This window comes from Candoia aspera, chromosome 2 (assembly GCF_035149785.1).
Source record: "Candoia aspera isolate rCanAsp1 chromosome 2, rCanAsp1.hap2, whole genome shotgun sequence".
Lineage (NCBI taxonomy): Eukaryota > Metazoa > Chordata > Lepidosauria > Squamata > Boidae > Candoia > Candoia aspera.
Window position 1 is genome coordinate 58,984,997 of NC_086154.1, and position 16,819 is coordinate 59,001,815.

Consider the following 16,819-nt stretch of genomic DNA (forward strand, 5'->3'; position numbering starts at 1 on the left):
CCTGTATCTGAGCTGCAACCATCTGAATGACCACTAGATGGCAACGAAGAATTTTTGCAGCCCCCTTCTGGTAGGCCTAATTTTGTTTCAGGGCACATGTCTAGCCTCTGTGAGTTGTAGATTCTGGTTTATCTTCCACGGTGCATTACTACCAGCAGCTGTGATTTAATCAGCAACCTGTGATTAAAATAAACCATGGTTTTAGAATGGTATGTGAATCCAGTCTATAACAAGAGTTACACCTGATTCTTCAAGGAAATTTTATTTCTTTCATATTTGTTTATGTACTTATTTACCTTTACATTCCACACCCTCCACAGATTTTAGGCAGCTTACATTCCACGCAATTAAAAACCATCAAAACGTATCAAAACATATCCATGCGGTTTCCTTGGCAACATTTTCCAAAGTGGCTTGCCAGGACTTTCTTCCAAGATGTTGTCAACTTCCCAGTCTAGGGCTGAGGGGGCTGCAAGTCCCCCAGATAGCTTCCCTGCCTAAGGAAAAGCTAGAACTCCGGTCACCCTGCTCCTAGTCCAGTGCCTTTACCCACTACACCCAACTGGCGCTCAACATCATCATTCAGTCCCCTCTTGTCTATTTCAGAGCAGCCTTATGGAAGGCTAGCAGGAAATGACCATCCCAATGTGCGGGTAGGGCCCAAGCTATACCAGACTGAAGGGGCTGCTACCAAGCCTTGTTTCCGACTCTTCTTCTTTCCATGTCTTGTGGGTTAGGTTTCTCGGCCAGACCCCTTGGCCAGGCTGAAGTGGGTGGGCAAGTTCTACCTTCAGACGCTTCATTTGAAGAGCAGTGTAAAGATGTATATTCACATCCATATGCAAAGAAAAGGTGTAATAATGTTATCTCCCAGCAGGTTCTGCTTCTGAGCTACTTCAATATGCTATGTGGAGTGATAGGAGCAGCTGTGTCTCCAGCTACACAATGACAACCGTTACGATCCTTTAATAAACCCTTATTGCAACAACAGTTCTTTCACATCATTGCACTTTGTGAGACCGTGCTGTCATAACAGCAAATGCAGTCCCCATACCATTAGTACTATAATAGCAACATCATAGCCCTGACTCCACACTAGCAACCCACAGCTTCAGCCTCTGTCTTAAATCCATCTGTAGAGCAGGATTAAGACCTTCTGTGAAGCTGCTAGCCTGATTTTTCCATTAGCCAGAGGAAATCCCAGTTTCATGCAGCAAAAGTCTCTATCTCTGATGACTTCAGGGGAAGCTTTGCTGCTTGAGATTCCTAAATAGTAGGACTCTGCATGCTTCAAAAATGATTAGGAAGAATCCTTTGGACAGCATAAGAACAGCATCTCTCAGTCTTTGTTAAAGCAGTGAGACTTTTTTCAGGCTTCCTCATAAACCTGGAAAAAAAAGAGATGCTGCTTCTTTAAGAGTCACATTAATGAATTGACTCCTTAAAGCAGCAGCAGTTTTTCAAAATTTATTTTATTTATTCATACATGCCTACATGCCTGCATATGCCACCCATTCTAATAGTTCTGGGTAACATATAAAAATGCATACATCGGGGCCATCACATCTGAGCTACCGAAATCCAGCTGGCAATAGAGAGATCTCTTTGCCCTTTTAATAAGGCTTTCACAGACCCTTACTGAAATAACACATGCTTAGTTAGTCTTTAGTAAATTAGAATTTATTAATAAACTCATCTTCTGCAAAGTTTCTCCCAGCACCAAACACAGTGGGTTGTTAACTGAAAACTTTAAATGACATGAGCATGGTAGTTTCTGATCCAAGAATCTGCAACTCCATTTAGCAGAGGAAGTCAGATGTATTAGGGGACCATCTACAAGCAGATAGAACACCCACCCCTCTTCAAGCATTATGTGGAATTAAATTACCCACTCTTAAGGAAGCTTAGATGGTGCTTAATTTGAATGAGCACATGTTAATTTAATGTACTTAATATCCACAGGCAAACAAGCTAGCAAGATCTGTGCCAGTTGCCCAGTTAAGACAAGAGTAACACAACCAGAAAACTCCTTCATTCTATGGGAACTCTTTTTCAAGCATCGCACACTTGTCCTTTAAAGGTTTCCAGTAGCAAATCAACAGCAAGAAGCACTGAGAAAACACTTCAGTAACAATCTAGCTCCAAGTCTAACAAGCAGGTGTGATCTCTATGTCATGCAGAAGCTTCTCCCACAAAGTGATCCTTAAGATTCTTGCACTATTGGCAACTCTATCTTCAGTTCCAGAATTCTCTGATATTAAAAAGGATCAGCTGTAAAGTCCTAGCAATTTTTGATGGGCACAAGGGGTTGCTGTTTCTCTAAAGAAAGAAGCGTGGCAGCCTTAAGGTTCAAAGAGACTGGGGTAATAGAAGGTGAGGTCTAGAAATGCTTATTTCTGAAATTGCCTTAAGGTCCATTTCCCAGTTTCTAATTGCTCAATTACAGATAATTTATGCTACTGTCAGATTCTTGAACATGAAGAGAGTCTGCTATTTCTGACAAAAAACTGTGAGGTTCTTCTTACGCAATTGCATAACTATGAAAACAGTGTGGGAGCCCAGAGCTCCCAAATTAGTTGGATTACTGTATTTTTGTTATAAGAGTAATGCCTTTAAAATGAAAGATCTTTTGTTATCTCTCCCTCTCCAAGAACACAAGGGGCTTTTCTAAGAAGCTAGCTTTTCCATCTCTCAACCCTTCTGAATCTAATTACAAAGGTCCCCAGATTTGATCTTAGCTGTTTTGTCTACTTTCAGTTCTGTCAGACCCCAAGATGCTGTGGGCACAGGCATGTTTACATGTCCCTGTGTTTAGCATTCCCAGAGGACTCCTAGCCCATTAGCACTCACCCTTCAGGCCAATGACTGAGCCAAGAGAATTGCCAGCCAGGCCGTTCTTGTTTGCCAACCAATCACTTGAGTGCCTTGTCCCACCTTTTCTTGTCAACACCTAAATGCAGTGTTTCTCAGCCTTGGCAGCTTTAAGATGTGTGGACTTCAAACTCCCAGAATTCCCCAGCCAGCTGGCTAGGGAATTCTGGGAGTCTGAAGTCCAGGCATCTTAAAGCTGCCAAGGCTGAGAAACACTGCCTAAATGTATTCCTCTTCACAAGAGAGAGGAAGAGAATAAATTGCTGGCATTAACCCATGTTTCTGTGCTTGCTAGGATGGGAAATCTTAGTTGCTTTCCAAACTCCTCCTGGTGATGTGCTAGCAACTCTGCTTTTCCACCTAACAATGCCAGGATGTTGCTATGATTGGATGCCTGAACTGGGAGGGGGCAGGAATGAGCCAAGGATCCACTCCAGGGGGAGGTCCAATTGCCCTGTCAATCAGAAGGCAGTGATACACTACTGTCTCTGAAGCAGCGTTTCTTGCCTTGCAATGGCAACCATTTCTCTGGCCATGGCTATCACAGGGATGTGGGACTCATTTTGTCCTGCTGCTAGGACGCTGCTAGGACTGTACGTTCATCTAAGACCCCTAAACTGTGGGTGCAGCAAAAGCTTGTGCATTAAAAAAAAAAGCTGTGTCTCACTATATTCAATGGAGCACGTTCTTAGGTTTGTGCTTGGCTTAGGATTCTAGATGTAGACTGTTAAATTTGCAGGGTGGGTAGAAATATTTATGGTATCTAGAGCCAATTCATATGCTCATTTGAACATGAATCACTTCACTGTACTCTGGTTTGTTGGACAAATCATTGGATACTCTCTGAGGAGGCCAAGTTGTGATTGCCTCTCACTACCAATTTTTTCTGATCCAATTTCCAACAATTTTTCAGAATGCGATTAGCTGGACTACAGACATTGATTATTCAGATGACCCACTACTTAAAGACAAATATACCCTTGAGTCAAGCTCAGCTCCTGGGACTCCCTGGAGATATTCCTGCTTTTTCTTCACAGCAGTACAGAAGTGGTTTGCCATTACCTTCTTACAGGATGATTTTCAATTCTGAGTCTAGCCTACAGACCTGAAATTCCCTAATGGTTTCCCATCCAAGCACTAACCAGGTACACTTCTGCTTAGCTTCCAAGCCCAATCAGGTTGGCCAAGTCTACCATCTGCAGAAGACATAGCATTTTACCCCCACATGGGATATTCAGACACAGTGTGACATGGAATCCTTGGAATTAACACCTGAAGGTAGTTGTGTCGATGTGTTGTGTTCCTGTCCCACATCCTGTGCACTGCACAAGAAGACAGCATAAACTTAGGGCACATTTCTACCTAGATATGGAAAATTGAGAAGACTAGTTCAATAGACCGAAATAATTGAAAATAGCAACTTCATAGAAAAATGAGCACATAGACTGACTCTAAGGGTCTTTCCAAGATCATCAGTTTGGAACAGGAATGAAGTTATGTGTTCTGTAAGATCCATATGCCTTCACTCTTCATTGCCGTCTTAAGGTTATTATCTGTTCGCTATGATTCCAACAACTGCATTTTGTTGGGAAGTGAGATTGCTTTTCCAGGAAACATCTAGGTCATGACTCACATTCAGAGTTGGGCCAAGTCCTGAGCCATATCAAGTAGTGAATCAGCTTTTAAATCAGTCTTCTCCAACCTGGGGTCTTCCAAATATGCTGGAACGGTATCTCCCAGGTTTCCAACTCCCATGGCTTGTTAGCTAAAGTAGGTCTTACGGTTTCAGGATCTGATCCCTCTCAAAACAACCCCTGCTACTTTTTGGCCTGAGCAACCAGTGGCCTGGCACTTTTGCTCCCCAAAGGGCAACACACTGATGAATAAATAGCTCTATTGTTGTGGTTGCCCTTGCTCTTGTTGCAATTTTAGGTGCTACCTGGGGTGCCACTACACAAGTGCCATTGGCACTTTTTGGATAGTTCTTATCACCTTAATAATGAAGAGCTACAGATTCCTCCCCCCACCACCTGAGCTCTTATTGTCTAAGTATATTCCAGAAACTGAGTCACACTTTAGTATCAAGTGTGAAGAAACCCTGGGGAATTTTATGTATTCTTTCCATTGGGAAAAAGTGTTTCACAAATGGTAAGAAAGAAGAAAGTATGACTTTTTAAATCTGATATGGTGAAGAACAGCTTATGGCTATTACAGTGACAGCTGAATTGGGGATATTGTGTGACATTCTTTGTCAATTACTGTTCCAGAAATTCCTAGAAGTAGACGGATAAGGGAAAGCAGTTGTTCATGACTGCTGGGATATTTGGGTCCTGAGCAAACCTATAACACAGATATCCAACCAAAGACCTGGGCTGTTTGCCCCTCTCAAGCCCTGAAATGCTGCAGCATTGTTTTTCTGCAGTTAGTTAGCAACAGAATTAACACAGAAGATTCCTGTCACGCTTTAGATACTGTGGCACTACATTACACAGCAAAGCTCTTTCCCTTGACCAAGATCTTCTTGGAATGCTTACTCACAATTAAGCCTTGCAGCTTAAGTTCCTAGCATCTTCAACTTAACTATTTACTGTTTCTGCCTTCTTTATTTTCTTGTTGATGCCAGCTGTGGAATGAATGAATGAATGAATGAATGAATGAATGAATGAATGAATGAATGAATTGGCCTGTTAGTTGTTCCTTGAACAGATTTACTAAAATTTCCTAGTATCAAGGGAGAAGGATAAAAGTTGACATGTGCCAAATAAAAAAAGATTATTTATGGAACAATTAACAGACTCTGGTTGATTAAGTTTATTAGATTTATATCCCACCTTTCATTCAGGAGCTCCAAGTGGCATGCATAGCACTCCCTCCTCCTATTTTTCCCCAGAACAATCACCTTATGGTCTTTGGCTGAAAGAGAGTAACTGGCCCAAAGTCACCAGTGATCTGCAGTGGCTAGGAGTGGACTAGAACTTGGATCTTCCCCCTCCTAGTCTCATCAGTGGGAATTGTATCCTAAGACATCTGGACTGAAGGGCACCAGGTTGAGAAAGATTCTCTGAAGCTGCCTGCCAAATGCTAATTTAATAAATTTAATTTTAAAAATGCTAGGATACTTTTTATCTTATTCCAAGCAAGAGCTAACTTACGCGGTAATCGCTGGAGGTAACATAGAAGATGGGTAGGAAGGCTAGCCAAATGATGCACGTGGTATACATTGTGAATCCAATGAACTTGGCCTCGTTGAAGTTTTCTGGACATTTCCTGGTCTTGAAGGCATAGACTGTACACAAGATGATCAAGAGGACATTGTAGGTGAGTGAAATTAGCATACTGGAGTCTCGGTTGTTGCATTTAAGGGTGACAATATACCTTTTGTCAGGCTCAGTCTCCTTTCGTGTGCCCGGAGTCTCCACCATGAGCCAGATGACAACAATAATGAGCTGGCATGAAATAAGGGCCATGCAGATGACCACCTGTGAGGTGGGGCTTATGAACCGTGGACGCTGCACACCTTCTTTGACTCCACTGAAGATCCGGGCAATACGGTTTGTCTTGGTCAAAAGGGCAGAGTAGCAGACCGCAAATGAGGTGCCCAACCCTAGGCGTCGCAGAGTACAGACCACGGTGGAAGGCTTGGCAATGAAGATAAATGTCATGCTGTAGCACATCAACACTCCAGTCAGCAGGATGTAGCATAGCTCTCGGCCAGATGCTTTCACAATGGGAGTGTCATTATTCTTAACAAAAACCCACAAAACAAACAGAGTGGACATGAAACCAAGGCAAGAAATTGTGACTGGCCCAATAGCCCAGACATCCTTCCAGTGAATATACTCTTGGGGTAGTTCATAGCATCCATTTAATGTCCTATTGGGCCAGTAACCAAGGCCACAGTCTCTGCAAGTGAATTCATCCAGCAGAAATTCATACGGCTGGCATGGGATGCATATCCAACAGCACATGTCTCCTGGTTGCATGCTCTTCATTTCATTCTTCTTGCAGGGGTCGCTGCACTGGGAAACAGGAATTGAGGTCTTCACCCATGGAATGAGGCTGGTGTTCAGAATGAGTCCTTCTGCCCAGTAGCCTACCTTCTGATAGCGATATCTCCCATTGGCTCTCTGGTAGTTGAAGATATTGTAACGACCAATTCCATCTCCACATTGGTCAAATCGAACCGTACTTTTGGTGTCTAGTGATGGTCGAAATGGAGCTGTGAAATGGAATTGGAAAATTGGATTCAAGTGAGAGAAAAATGACATGATTACAAAACTGGGCTGCCCACATGGAAACTCTTTTTCCCCCCCAAGTGGTTCTGTTATGCTTTTGTCATTTTGTTATTTAAACAGAGAAGTTCTATTTCCTGACCTTTTTATATGGATATAAAATGTTTTATATGCGTCTTTTTTTACAGAGAGATGCTTATCACACCCAATGTACACCCCCAATGTACATAATTTACTTGCATATCCTCAATAAAGTTGACAGCAATATAAGCTGTGCAGAAATCTTAAGAATTAAATTAGACGTGGGAATTATGGGATCTGAAGTCCAAAATATCTGGAGGGCATAAGGATGGGGACGGCTATCTTTGGAATCACTGCAGAACAGCCAGAACATAACCAATAACCCTTTAATGTTTCCAAAAAGCTGTATCTTAGAACAATGCAAAGCATTCTGAAGTGGTGCTTTTCAAAGCATGTTAGTACAAGCAGAGCTCCCCTCCCTGAAACAGTCAAGCAGCCACATCCTCTGGAAGGCCTGCTGCTCCATATGCTGTCTCCCAGTTTTAGGTGGGTGTATATGTAGACAACACTTCTGCTAGATTGTCAGTGAAACAATTTTGTGTGTCCTGCACACACATGGAAGAAACAGCCTTTCAAGTAGCCACCCAAGCTTTCTAGAAGACATGGCTGCTTAAATCAGTATTTTTCAATCTTGGCAACTTTAAGGTGTGTGGACTTCAGCTCTCAGAATTCCCCAGCCAGCATGCATTTGTACAAGCAGACTAAACCAGCAGCTGTCAGGCCCAGAAGAGGAGAGAGAACCTTCTGATTCTAATGGCAAAATTCAGTCCGTGTAGGATTTTTTCCATCAATAACGTTACAGCAATTCACACAGGAAAATTTCTGGGTAATTACAACTCCAGGCAGCTTGTGCTCATCTAGAAAACTCTCTACTCTCTACCTTTCAGGATATTCCTGCCATAATCTGGGAACTGGCCCTGAGATCGCGCTGTTCATCTTAGCCTGAGGCTCCAGTCCTGTTCCCCATGCCCTGATCCTTCTCCATCACATCCCCCAAGTCTGTGCATAAAACCAGTACTCCGGCTTACCATCAAAAGTCACGTTGAGCATGAACTCCTTGTAGAACCTCTTACCATTCACTGGCTTCATGGAATCACAGAGCTTGGTGGCATTGGGGCACAGTGCTTGATGCATGTTATGAAGGGCATGGGCCATTGCGTAGACGGCATTGACCACAAACATGATCTTGGATTCCTGCTCAAACTGCCCTGTCTTCAAGGAGAAGTGACTGCAGTTCTGGCTGTGGAAATCACACTGGAACTTGTGTTCCCAGAACTCCTGGAACCACGGGTTTCTGCTGTTGTTGTAGGGATTGAGGTTTCGGAAGTACACAGCAAATTCCTGTACTGGGTAGGATGCCAGTTCAATAGTGATAGCTCCATCAGCTATTGGCTCACTGCCAGCCACTACACTCTCAAGAGCTCCCCAGCCATCACTGGCCACCCAAGTGAAGGAAACATTAATCCTCTGAGCAGCTGCCAATAGCTCCCGAGCATCTTCACTCCTGGTGAATAGCACCACCACTCTTGCACTGGGTTTTTGCATCAGTGCCTTAATCACCCCATCAAAAGTCTTCTTGTTCATAGAGCGTCCCACTTTCTCGGAAGTGGCAATGCAGATGTTGCGGGCCCGAGCTTGTTGTTCAAAAGCTTCGATGCCTGTTTCTCCATAGTCACCTTCAGAGGCCACTGTGGAGACGTAGGTCCAGTTGAAGAATCGCAGGATCTCAGACATAGCTTTGGCCTGGTAGAAGTCCGGTGGGACAGTGCGAGCGAAGTAATCATAGCGAGACTTGTCACTCAGCTTGGCACTGGTAGAAGCATAACTGATCTGAGGGATCTGGAACAGCCGCAGGAGATTAGCCACCTGAAGAGACAGAGATCAAGGAAGAGAGAGGAGATTCTTGGCGAGGAATTGGTGAAGGTGAATGTACAAAGAGGAACAGGACTATTCTGCCCACCCCGCAGTGGAAAACATTACCGTTTAAGTATAACCCACTAGAATAGTGTCCTGCTGTTTCTTGAAGTGCTGGAGGAGGAACTAACATTTTTTCTTGTCCTGTTTGGGATTATACCTTCTGTAGACCCTGATTCGAACAATTGTAACTTAAGGTTCAGTTCAGACATTGCAACCAAATATGGTAAAGATGCTTAGGAATGGCTTACTCTGAATTTACCAAATAATGTTTCTTGTAATTGTTTTGCAATTCTCTGCAGATCATGTGTGTTTTCAAAATGTGCCCCAAACCATAGCTTCTGTTCTGTATGCACTTTGGTAGATATCAGAATTGCATGTCATAGTTCTGATCATCATTCTGCTTCAGAAGCTGTTTATACCTTCATGACTGGAGAGAATCACGCTCAGTTATGAAGTTGTATGCTTACGGGGTGGGAAATAAAAGCAAACAAGACACTATACATACATCATGGTTTGCCCATAGCATAATACATTGTAGTCTTAATGTCTATATTTTTCCTAAATAGCAAGTGATCTAAAATTCACTTGATTTTTAATCATTAAATATATTTAAAGAGACGAAGGAGAGTAGATGAGCTCTCCAGGCAAAATAACATTTATAACAGTGCTTTGGTTGGTATCTGACTTCCAGAAGACATTACATATTTAGGGGACTTCCACACAACAGACCCCCTCATTTCCCCTACCTAATCTGCCAAAGCATTGTGAGGTTGTCCTACAATTTTTTTTTTCCTGCTGGCCCTGAAATGTAGAAAACAAACGTATGACAAGGGAAAGGAGCCAGGAAATAGAATAAACTGTGAGTAACCACCAGTGGTGAATGGATTCCTAGAAGCTCTCCAAAAAAGTACCGCACTTCAAGACAAGCAGTTTGGCTCCAATTTTGTATCCTGCAGAGAAGCCAGGAATAGATTGGTTCATTTCTCATGCTGTTCTGGAGCTGTTTTTGATCTTTTACAAAGGTCCAATCTGGAAGTGACCACAGTTTCAAAATTTACTCATGATATTGAAGACTAGATTCAGAGGAAACTAAGTTCTATGCCAAACGCTTCATTCAGAGATTTGGTTGATAGGGAGCTATCGTAGTATACCATAATATAGTATAGTATGTGTGTGTGTGTTCTATATATTATATGTGTGTTGTGTGTGTGTGTTATATAACATGCTATATTATACTACTATTATAGTAGTATCCTTGTATACTATCAGTTATACTATTAGAAGATATTGAAACATATTCTATAGGCACTTTAATTCAGAATCATGTAAAATACAGCCACTGGTGGTAGAAAAATAATGCCTTAAATCAACCTTGTCAAACCTGGTGCCACCCGGATGTGCAGAGATTGTCTGAAAACTGCATTTGGCAGCACATCCAAAGAATGCCAGGGTGGCCTAAATGATCTTGTCCATCAAAATTAAAAGCATTTAGTGGAGAGTATTTAATTATTACCAGTTTCTGTCACTTTTATATGGTTAAATAGAATTTTATATACTTTGATGACATTTTAGATCCCCCACACCCCCATCATTATTTACCTTTTGGATTTTAATCTTGATCAGATCAATGGAAGTAAGTATTTTGCTGCTGACTTCAAGAAGAGATGAAACGAACTTTTTAATATATTTTGTTTAAAAATGGCAGGTTGAAATGTTGAATTAAGTAGCAGCTCCATAAAATTCTGATACAGGATTCTATCAGATGTTCTGACTTATCTCTGATTCTTTAATGGCATAGAAATTTATATGCAATTAAACTAAATTAATCTATATACTACTACAACTCTCATGTCTGTTTGTAACCTTCAATTGGGCAAAATGGTGCATCATAGGCAACAATTTTTCAACCAAGGTACCTCAAATGGGCTAACTTACAGAATGCATCCAAAATCCCATCCTGAAATTTGGCAAAGTTGTGGCCATTTCAGTGCCACCGCGCTGCCGCAGTCAGCCACAGCCACATGATAATGATTTCCCACGCTCCCTGACAGCTTCCCCCAAGTCAGTGGGGAAGCCAGCAGGAAGTCTAAACTTGATCATGATTGCTGATGCTCTCTATCAGCGAGGAGGGGGGGAGGCAGGCAGGCAGGCAGGCAGGCAGGCAGGCAGAGGTAGAGGGAGGGAGGGAGGGAGGGAAGATTTCTGCAAGTCATAAAAACAAGGAGGGAGGGAGGGAGATTTCTACACTCCGTGCCAGCTTCCCACAAGGAAATTCAATGGGAAGCCGGCAGGAATTCAGAAGTCGCTCCCACTGTTTTTTTGCCTGCCTGTGGTCATTCTGTTTCTCTGTTTAGGTAAGGAAATATCCCTGAATTGATGACCCAACAGGTCATGGGTTGTCTAGTTGCATCTATGCCATTGTTGTTGTTTATTCATTTAGTTGCTTCCGACTCTTCGTGACTTCATGGACCAGCCCACGCCAGAGTCGATAAAACAGAAATAGATGTTTTTCTGAAACTCCCTGGCTTTTTCCATTATCCAGTGGATATTGGCAATTTGGTCCCTAGTTCCTCTGCCTTTTCTAAACCCAGCTTGTACATCTGGCAATTCTCGCTCCATGAATTGCTGAAGTCTACCTTGCAGGATCTTGAGCATTACCTTACTGGCATGTGAAATGAGTGCCACTGTTCGATAGTTGGAACATTCTTTAGTGTTTCCCTTTTTTGGTATGGGGATATAAGTTGATTTTTTCCAGTCTGATGGCCATTCTTGTGTTTTCCAAATTTGCTGGCATATAGCATGCATTACCTTGACAGCATCATCTTGCAAGATTTTGAACAGTTCAGCTGGGATGCCGTTGTCTCCTGCTGCCTTGTTATTAGCAATGCTTCTTAAGGCCCATTCAACCTCACTCTTCAGGATGTCTGGCTCTAGCTCACTGACCACACCATCAAAGCTATCCCCGATATTGTTATCCTTCCTATACAGGTCTTCTGTATATTCTTGCCACCTTTTCTTGATCTCTTCTTCTTCTGTTAGGTCCTTGCCATCTTTGTTTTTGTTCATACCCATTTTGGCCTGGAATTTACCTCCGATGTTTCTAATTTTCTGGAAGAGGTCTCTTGTCCTTCCTATTCTATTGTCTTCTTCCCCTTCCACACATTGCTTGTTTAAAAATAATTCCTTATCTCTTCTGGCTAACCTCTGGAATTTTGCATTTAATTGGGCATATCTTCCCCTATCACTGTTGCCTTTTGCTTTCCTTCTTTCTTGGGCCACTTCTAGTGTCTCAGCAGACAGCCATTTTGCCTGCTTGGTTTTCTCTTTCTTTGGGATGTATTTTGTTGCCGCCTCCTGAACAATGTTGCGCACTTCTGTCCATAGTTCTTCCGGGACCCTATCTACTAAGTCCAGTCCCTTAAATCTATTCTTCACCTCCACTGCATATTCCTTAGGAATATTCGTGAGCTCATATCTAGCTGATCTGTGGGTCTTCCCTAATCTCTTTAGTCTGATCCTAAATTGTGCAAGAAGAAGTTCGTGATCGGAACTACAGTCAGCTCCAGGCCTTGTTTTTACCAACTGTATAGATGTCCGCCACCTTTGGCTGCAAAGGATGTAGTCAATCTGATTTCGGTGTTGTCCATCTGGTGAAGTTCATGTATAAAGCTGTCTCTTAGGTTGTTGGAAGAGAGTGTTTGTTATGCAGAGTGAGTTGTCTTGGCAAAATTCTATCAGCCTATGTCCTGCTTTGTTTTGTTCTCCCAGGCCATGCTTACCTGTAATTCGAGGTGTCATTTGACTGCCCACCTTAGCATTCCAGTCTCCCGTGATGAAAATAACATCTCTTTTAGGCGTGTTGTCCAGTAGGTGCTGCAGATCCTCATAGAACTGCTCTACTTCAGCTTCTTCAGCATCTGTGGTTGGGGCGTATATTTGGATCACTGTGATGTTAGATAGCTTGCCCTGAATTCAAATTGAGATCATTCTATCGTTTTTTGGATTGTATCCAAGCACTGCTTTTGCCACTTTACTATTAATTATGAAGGCTACTCCATTTCTTCTGTGGTCCTCTTGTCCACAGTAGTAGATCTGGTGGTCATTTGATGTGAAGTGGCCCATTCCAGTCCATTTCAGTTCACTGACGCCCAAAATGTCTATCTTTAATCTTGACATCTCACCAATAACCACATCCAATTTGCCCTGGCTCATAGATCTTACATTCCAGGTTCCAATGGTGTGTTGATCCTTAGAACATCGGATTCGCCGTTCACCACCAGCACCGTCAACTGCTAGCCGTCCTTTTGGCTTTGAGCTAGCTGCGTCATCACATCTGGGGCTAATTGAACTCATCCTCTGTTCCTCCCCAGTAGCATTTTGACCATCTTCCGACCTGGGGGTCTCATCTTCCGATGGTATACCGACATATCTCTGGTTGTACTGATCCATTTAGTTTTCACGGCAAGAATACTGGGGTGGGTTGCCATTACCTTCCCCACGGATCGCATTTAGTCTGACCTCTCTGTCATGACCTTCCCGTCTTGGGTGGCCCTTCACAGTTTAGCTCATGGCATCATTGAGGTGCTCAAGCTCCAGCACCACGACAAGGTAACGATCCTTTGCTGAAGATATATGCCATTAAAATTATACTAATAGAAAAACAACTAGGACCTGTCATATTCAATGAACCACAAACAAATTATTTGTTGGGTGCATGTTACAAACTCTTTTTAATTGGGATTGGCAAAATAACAGGTCCATCTTGTTTAGCTGCCTTGCATTGTGACATCCTTTTTCTTCAGTACTGATTGTCTCACAATTGGGCATATTTCTAAAACTGCATGTGCACTTGTAATGAATGTATACATAAATCATTCAGTGGATTGTCTCCCTCACTCTCTGCACCTATCATTGATACAAATATCCTTCACTTTTGCAGGAAATTGCCTGAAGAGAGCTCTTTGCAACAAAATAGATATTTACAGAAAAAAATTCTCTTAAAATGAAACTAGTCAAGGACAATCTTCTTAGAATGACAACGGTTACTAGGGCATGGATGCAATTTAGGAGAAGCAAGGTCACCCCATGGCCAATATAAGATAGATATATAAAATCCACTTTCAAAGCCTTGGGATGTTCCTTCCTTCAAAATTCTCCAGTATCTTCTAGCTCAAAGCTGTCAGCCAGAACACAATAAAGCTCACTCGAAACAAGTTCTTCAGCATGAGATCTAAGGCCTTCTAAGGCACTTATGGCGAGGAGATGAAATTGTTTGCTCTCTGTCATGCTTTTCCCTGACATCATTTCTCTGGTGATCTGAAGTCATCCTCCAAATGGTTATGCTGCAATATTTCATAGATTAATGGCATGCTCTTATTCTTCCAAAGTCATCCCAGTATAAACCTCTGCCTTGAAGGAATGCAGCACAATGCCTCTTATCCTTCTGCTGCCACAGATGATGTGGGAAGAAAGCAGATTGTGGCTCAGAAAAAGCATGACTCCATGGAAAGGTGAAAAAAGGAGTTTGGTACATTTCAGCCATAAAGACAGTTAGCAGACAGCCAGTTCCTGCAGTTCTTCTAGGTTAGAAAGAAGCTTTAAAACTAAAGTTGAGTGGCCTTGTCAAATCAAACCACCACCATTTCTTTGCTGTTGGAGATCCTTCCCATATTCCTAGCTGAAAGCTTACTAATCTTAACTGCAGAAGGCAAATAGGCATAAGTGCAACAAAGAAGGTAATGGTGTTTTCACAGGACATGTAAGTGGCAGATACTCAATTATTGGCACAATTTGCTGATTGCTTCTTATATCAGCTGTGGTTGCCTTCTACTGCCTTAGCGCCTTAGTTTCATTCCTGCAGAAACAGGGTATAAATAGAGCCGGGAGCAGAAGAGATGCTGTGGCTAGAATAACAGCATTCTGGAAAGTAAGAGCACATGATTGTAACCATAAGTTGGCATCTTCAAGCACTGTTGGGAAAGACTCCTACTGTATCTAAGATCCTGGCAAATCACTGCAAGTCATAAAAACTGAAGTAAATGGCCAATGTGCATCTATGCCTGACTCCATTTAAGACAGCTTAATAGCTGATTGTATGCATGGTTATTCAGAAGTACATTTTAGGAAATTTTGAGTGACTTTCCAATAGATATAAGGGACGCGGTGGCGCTGCGGGTTAAACTGTTGAGCTGCTGGGCTTGCCGATTGGAAGGTCGGCAGTTTGAATCCGCCTGATGGGGTGAGCTCCCGTTGCTAGTCCCAGCTCCTGCCAACCTAGCAGTTTGAAAACATGCAAATGTGAGTAGGTTAATAGGTACTGCTTCAGCGGGCAGGTAACGGCGTTCTGTTTAGTCATGCTGGCCATATGACCACGGAAGTGTCTACGGACAAACGCCGGCTCTTCGGCTTTGAAACGGAGATGAGCACTGCCCCCTAGAGTCGGGCACGACTGGACTGAATGTCAAGGGAAACCTTTACCCTTTCAATAGATATAAATACACAAGACAGCAGCTGTGGTGCAGTGGTGAAGGTGTTGGGCTGGCCCCAGGGAGGCACAGGTTCTAGTCAACCCTCAGGCACAGAAGTTCCCTGGTTGACTCTTGGTCAGTCATTCTTCCTCAGCCCAACCTATTTCACAAGATGGTACTTGTGGGAAAGAATTGGAGAGGGAACCCTATGTATGCTCTCTTGATCTCCTGTACAAAAGATGGGATATAAATCTAACAAATAAAGTATACATACTTACAAACATGCATACATGGTCCAATGCTTTGGACCCTTTGGATTATAGCATTCTTTTTTATATATTTAGCTTGCTCTGCCATTGCATTGCTTATGAGAAAGAAATACTAGGTTAACTTTGGCATAACATTGTTTGTTTGGATTTGGCTAAGTTTGATGCGTGAAGTGACCACTGAGGTTTGTCTGTTATGGCCTGTGGTTTGGCAAGTTGTATGAACCCAGCAAGGTGGCTTATTCCATAACAGTGGTTAAACAAATCATAGTTTAACATGCCATGTGGATTGAGTCAAATTCTACTTCCAAATCAGACAGTTTCTTTCCATCAAAGAGCTTCCATATTTCCCACCAGTTTTTTACCAGGCCCTTCAAATGCTCTGCTAGTTGCATCTGACAAATGAGCAATTCTATATGTCTACCCAGAAGTAAGTCCCACTGAATCAGGAAAGTGGGTGTTGAACTGCAGCACTGATTGTACTTGAATTTAACTGATGTAACTAAGATTAGTCCTGTTGATTGCAACAGGTTTACTCACAGTATAACTACATTTGGTTCCAACCCATTATGCAGCGTTGAAGAAAGCTTAATCTGTTGACTTTCCACCAGATTTAGGACCCCACCAGAAGAGGAAAACACAGACAGCAGTAAAATATTTGCTAGCAGCAGTTGCAGTGTGCTGCAGAGCTGTTGCAGATGGCATCCCTGCGATCAGTAGCTCTAACTCCCCACTGGCTCCAGCTGCTCTGCAGTAAGACTTGTTTTCTTCAAAGAGGAAAAATCCTCACTAATGAGGTTGTTAAAAATACTGACTACAAAAGAGGCAGGCTAGAGAAAAAGCTTCATTTCTGACAGACTCTTGGAGTGGATGGAGAGCCAGCACACACTTCACAGCTTGGGAGGTGTCAAAAACCTTACTGCATAATTAACATAACAATTAATTTGAAGCAGAAAACTACATTCTCTAACTGCAAGTGAAGACC

At 42.6% G+C, this 16,819-nt stretch overlaps 1 protein-coding gene across 1 annotated transcript in view; it reads right to left on the reverse strand.

Moving 5' to 3' along the window:
• GRM2 (glutamate metabotropic receptor 2) overlaps positions 1–16,819 on the reverse strand; it is a 48,927-nt gene that overhangs the window by 6,347 nt on the left and 25,761 nt on the right. Inside the window, exons 2-3 of the mRNA XM_063291927.1 lie at positions 8,213–9,050; positions 6,024–7,090 (exon numbers count right to left, since the gene is read on the reverse strand). Of these exons, the coding sequence (XP_063147997.1) occupies positions 6,024–7,090; positions 8,213–9,050 (1,905 nt within the window). The remainder of the gene's footprint in view (positions 1–6,023; positions 7,091–8,212; positions 9,051–16,819) is intronic.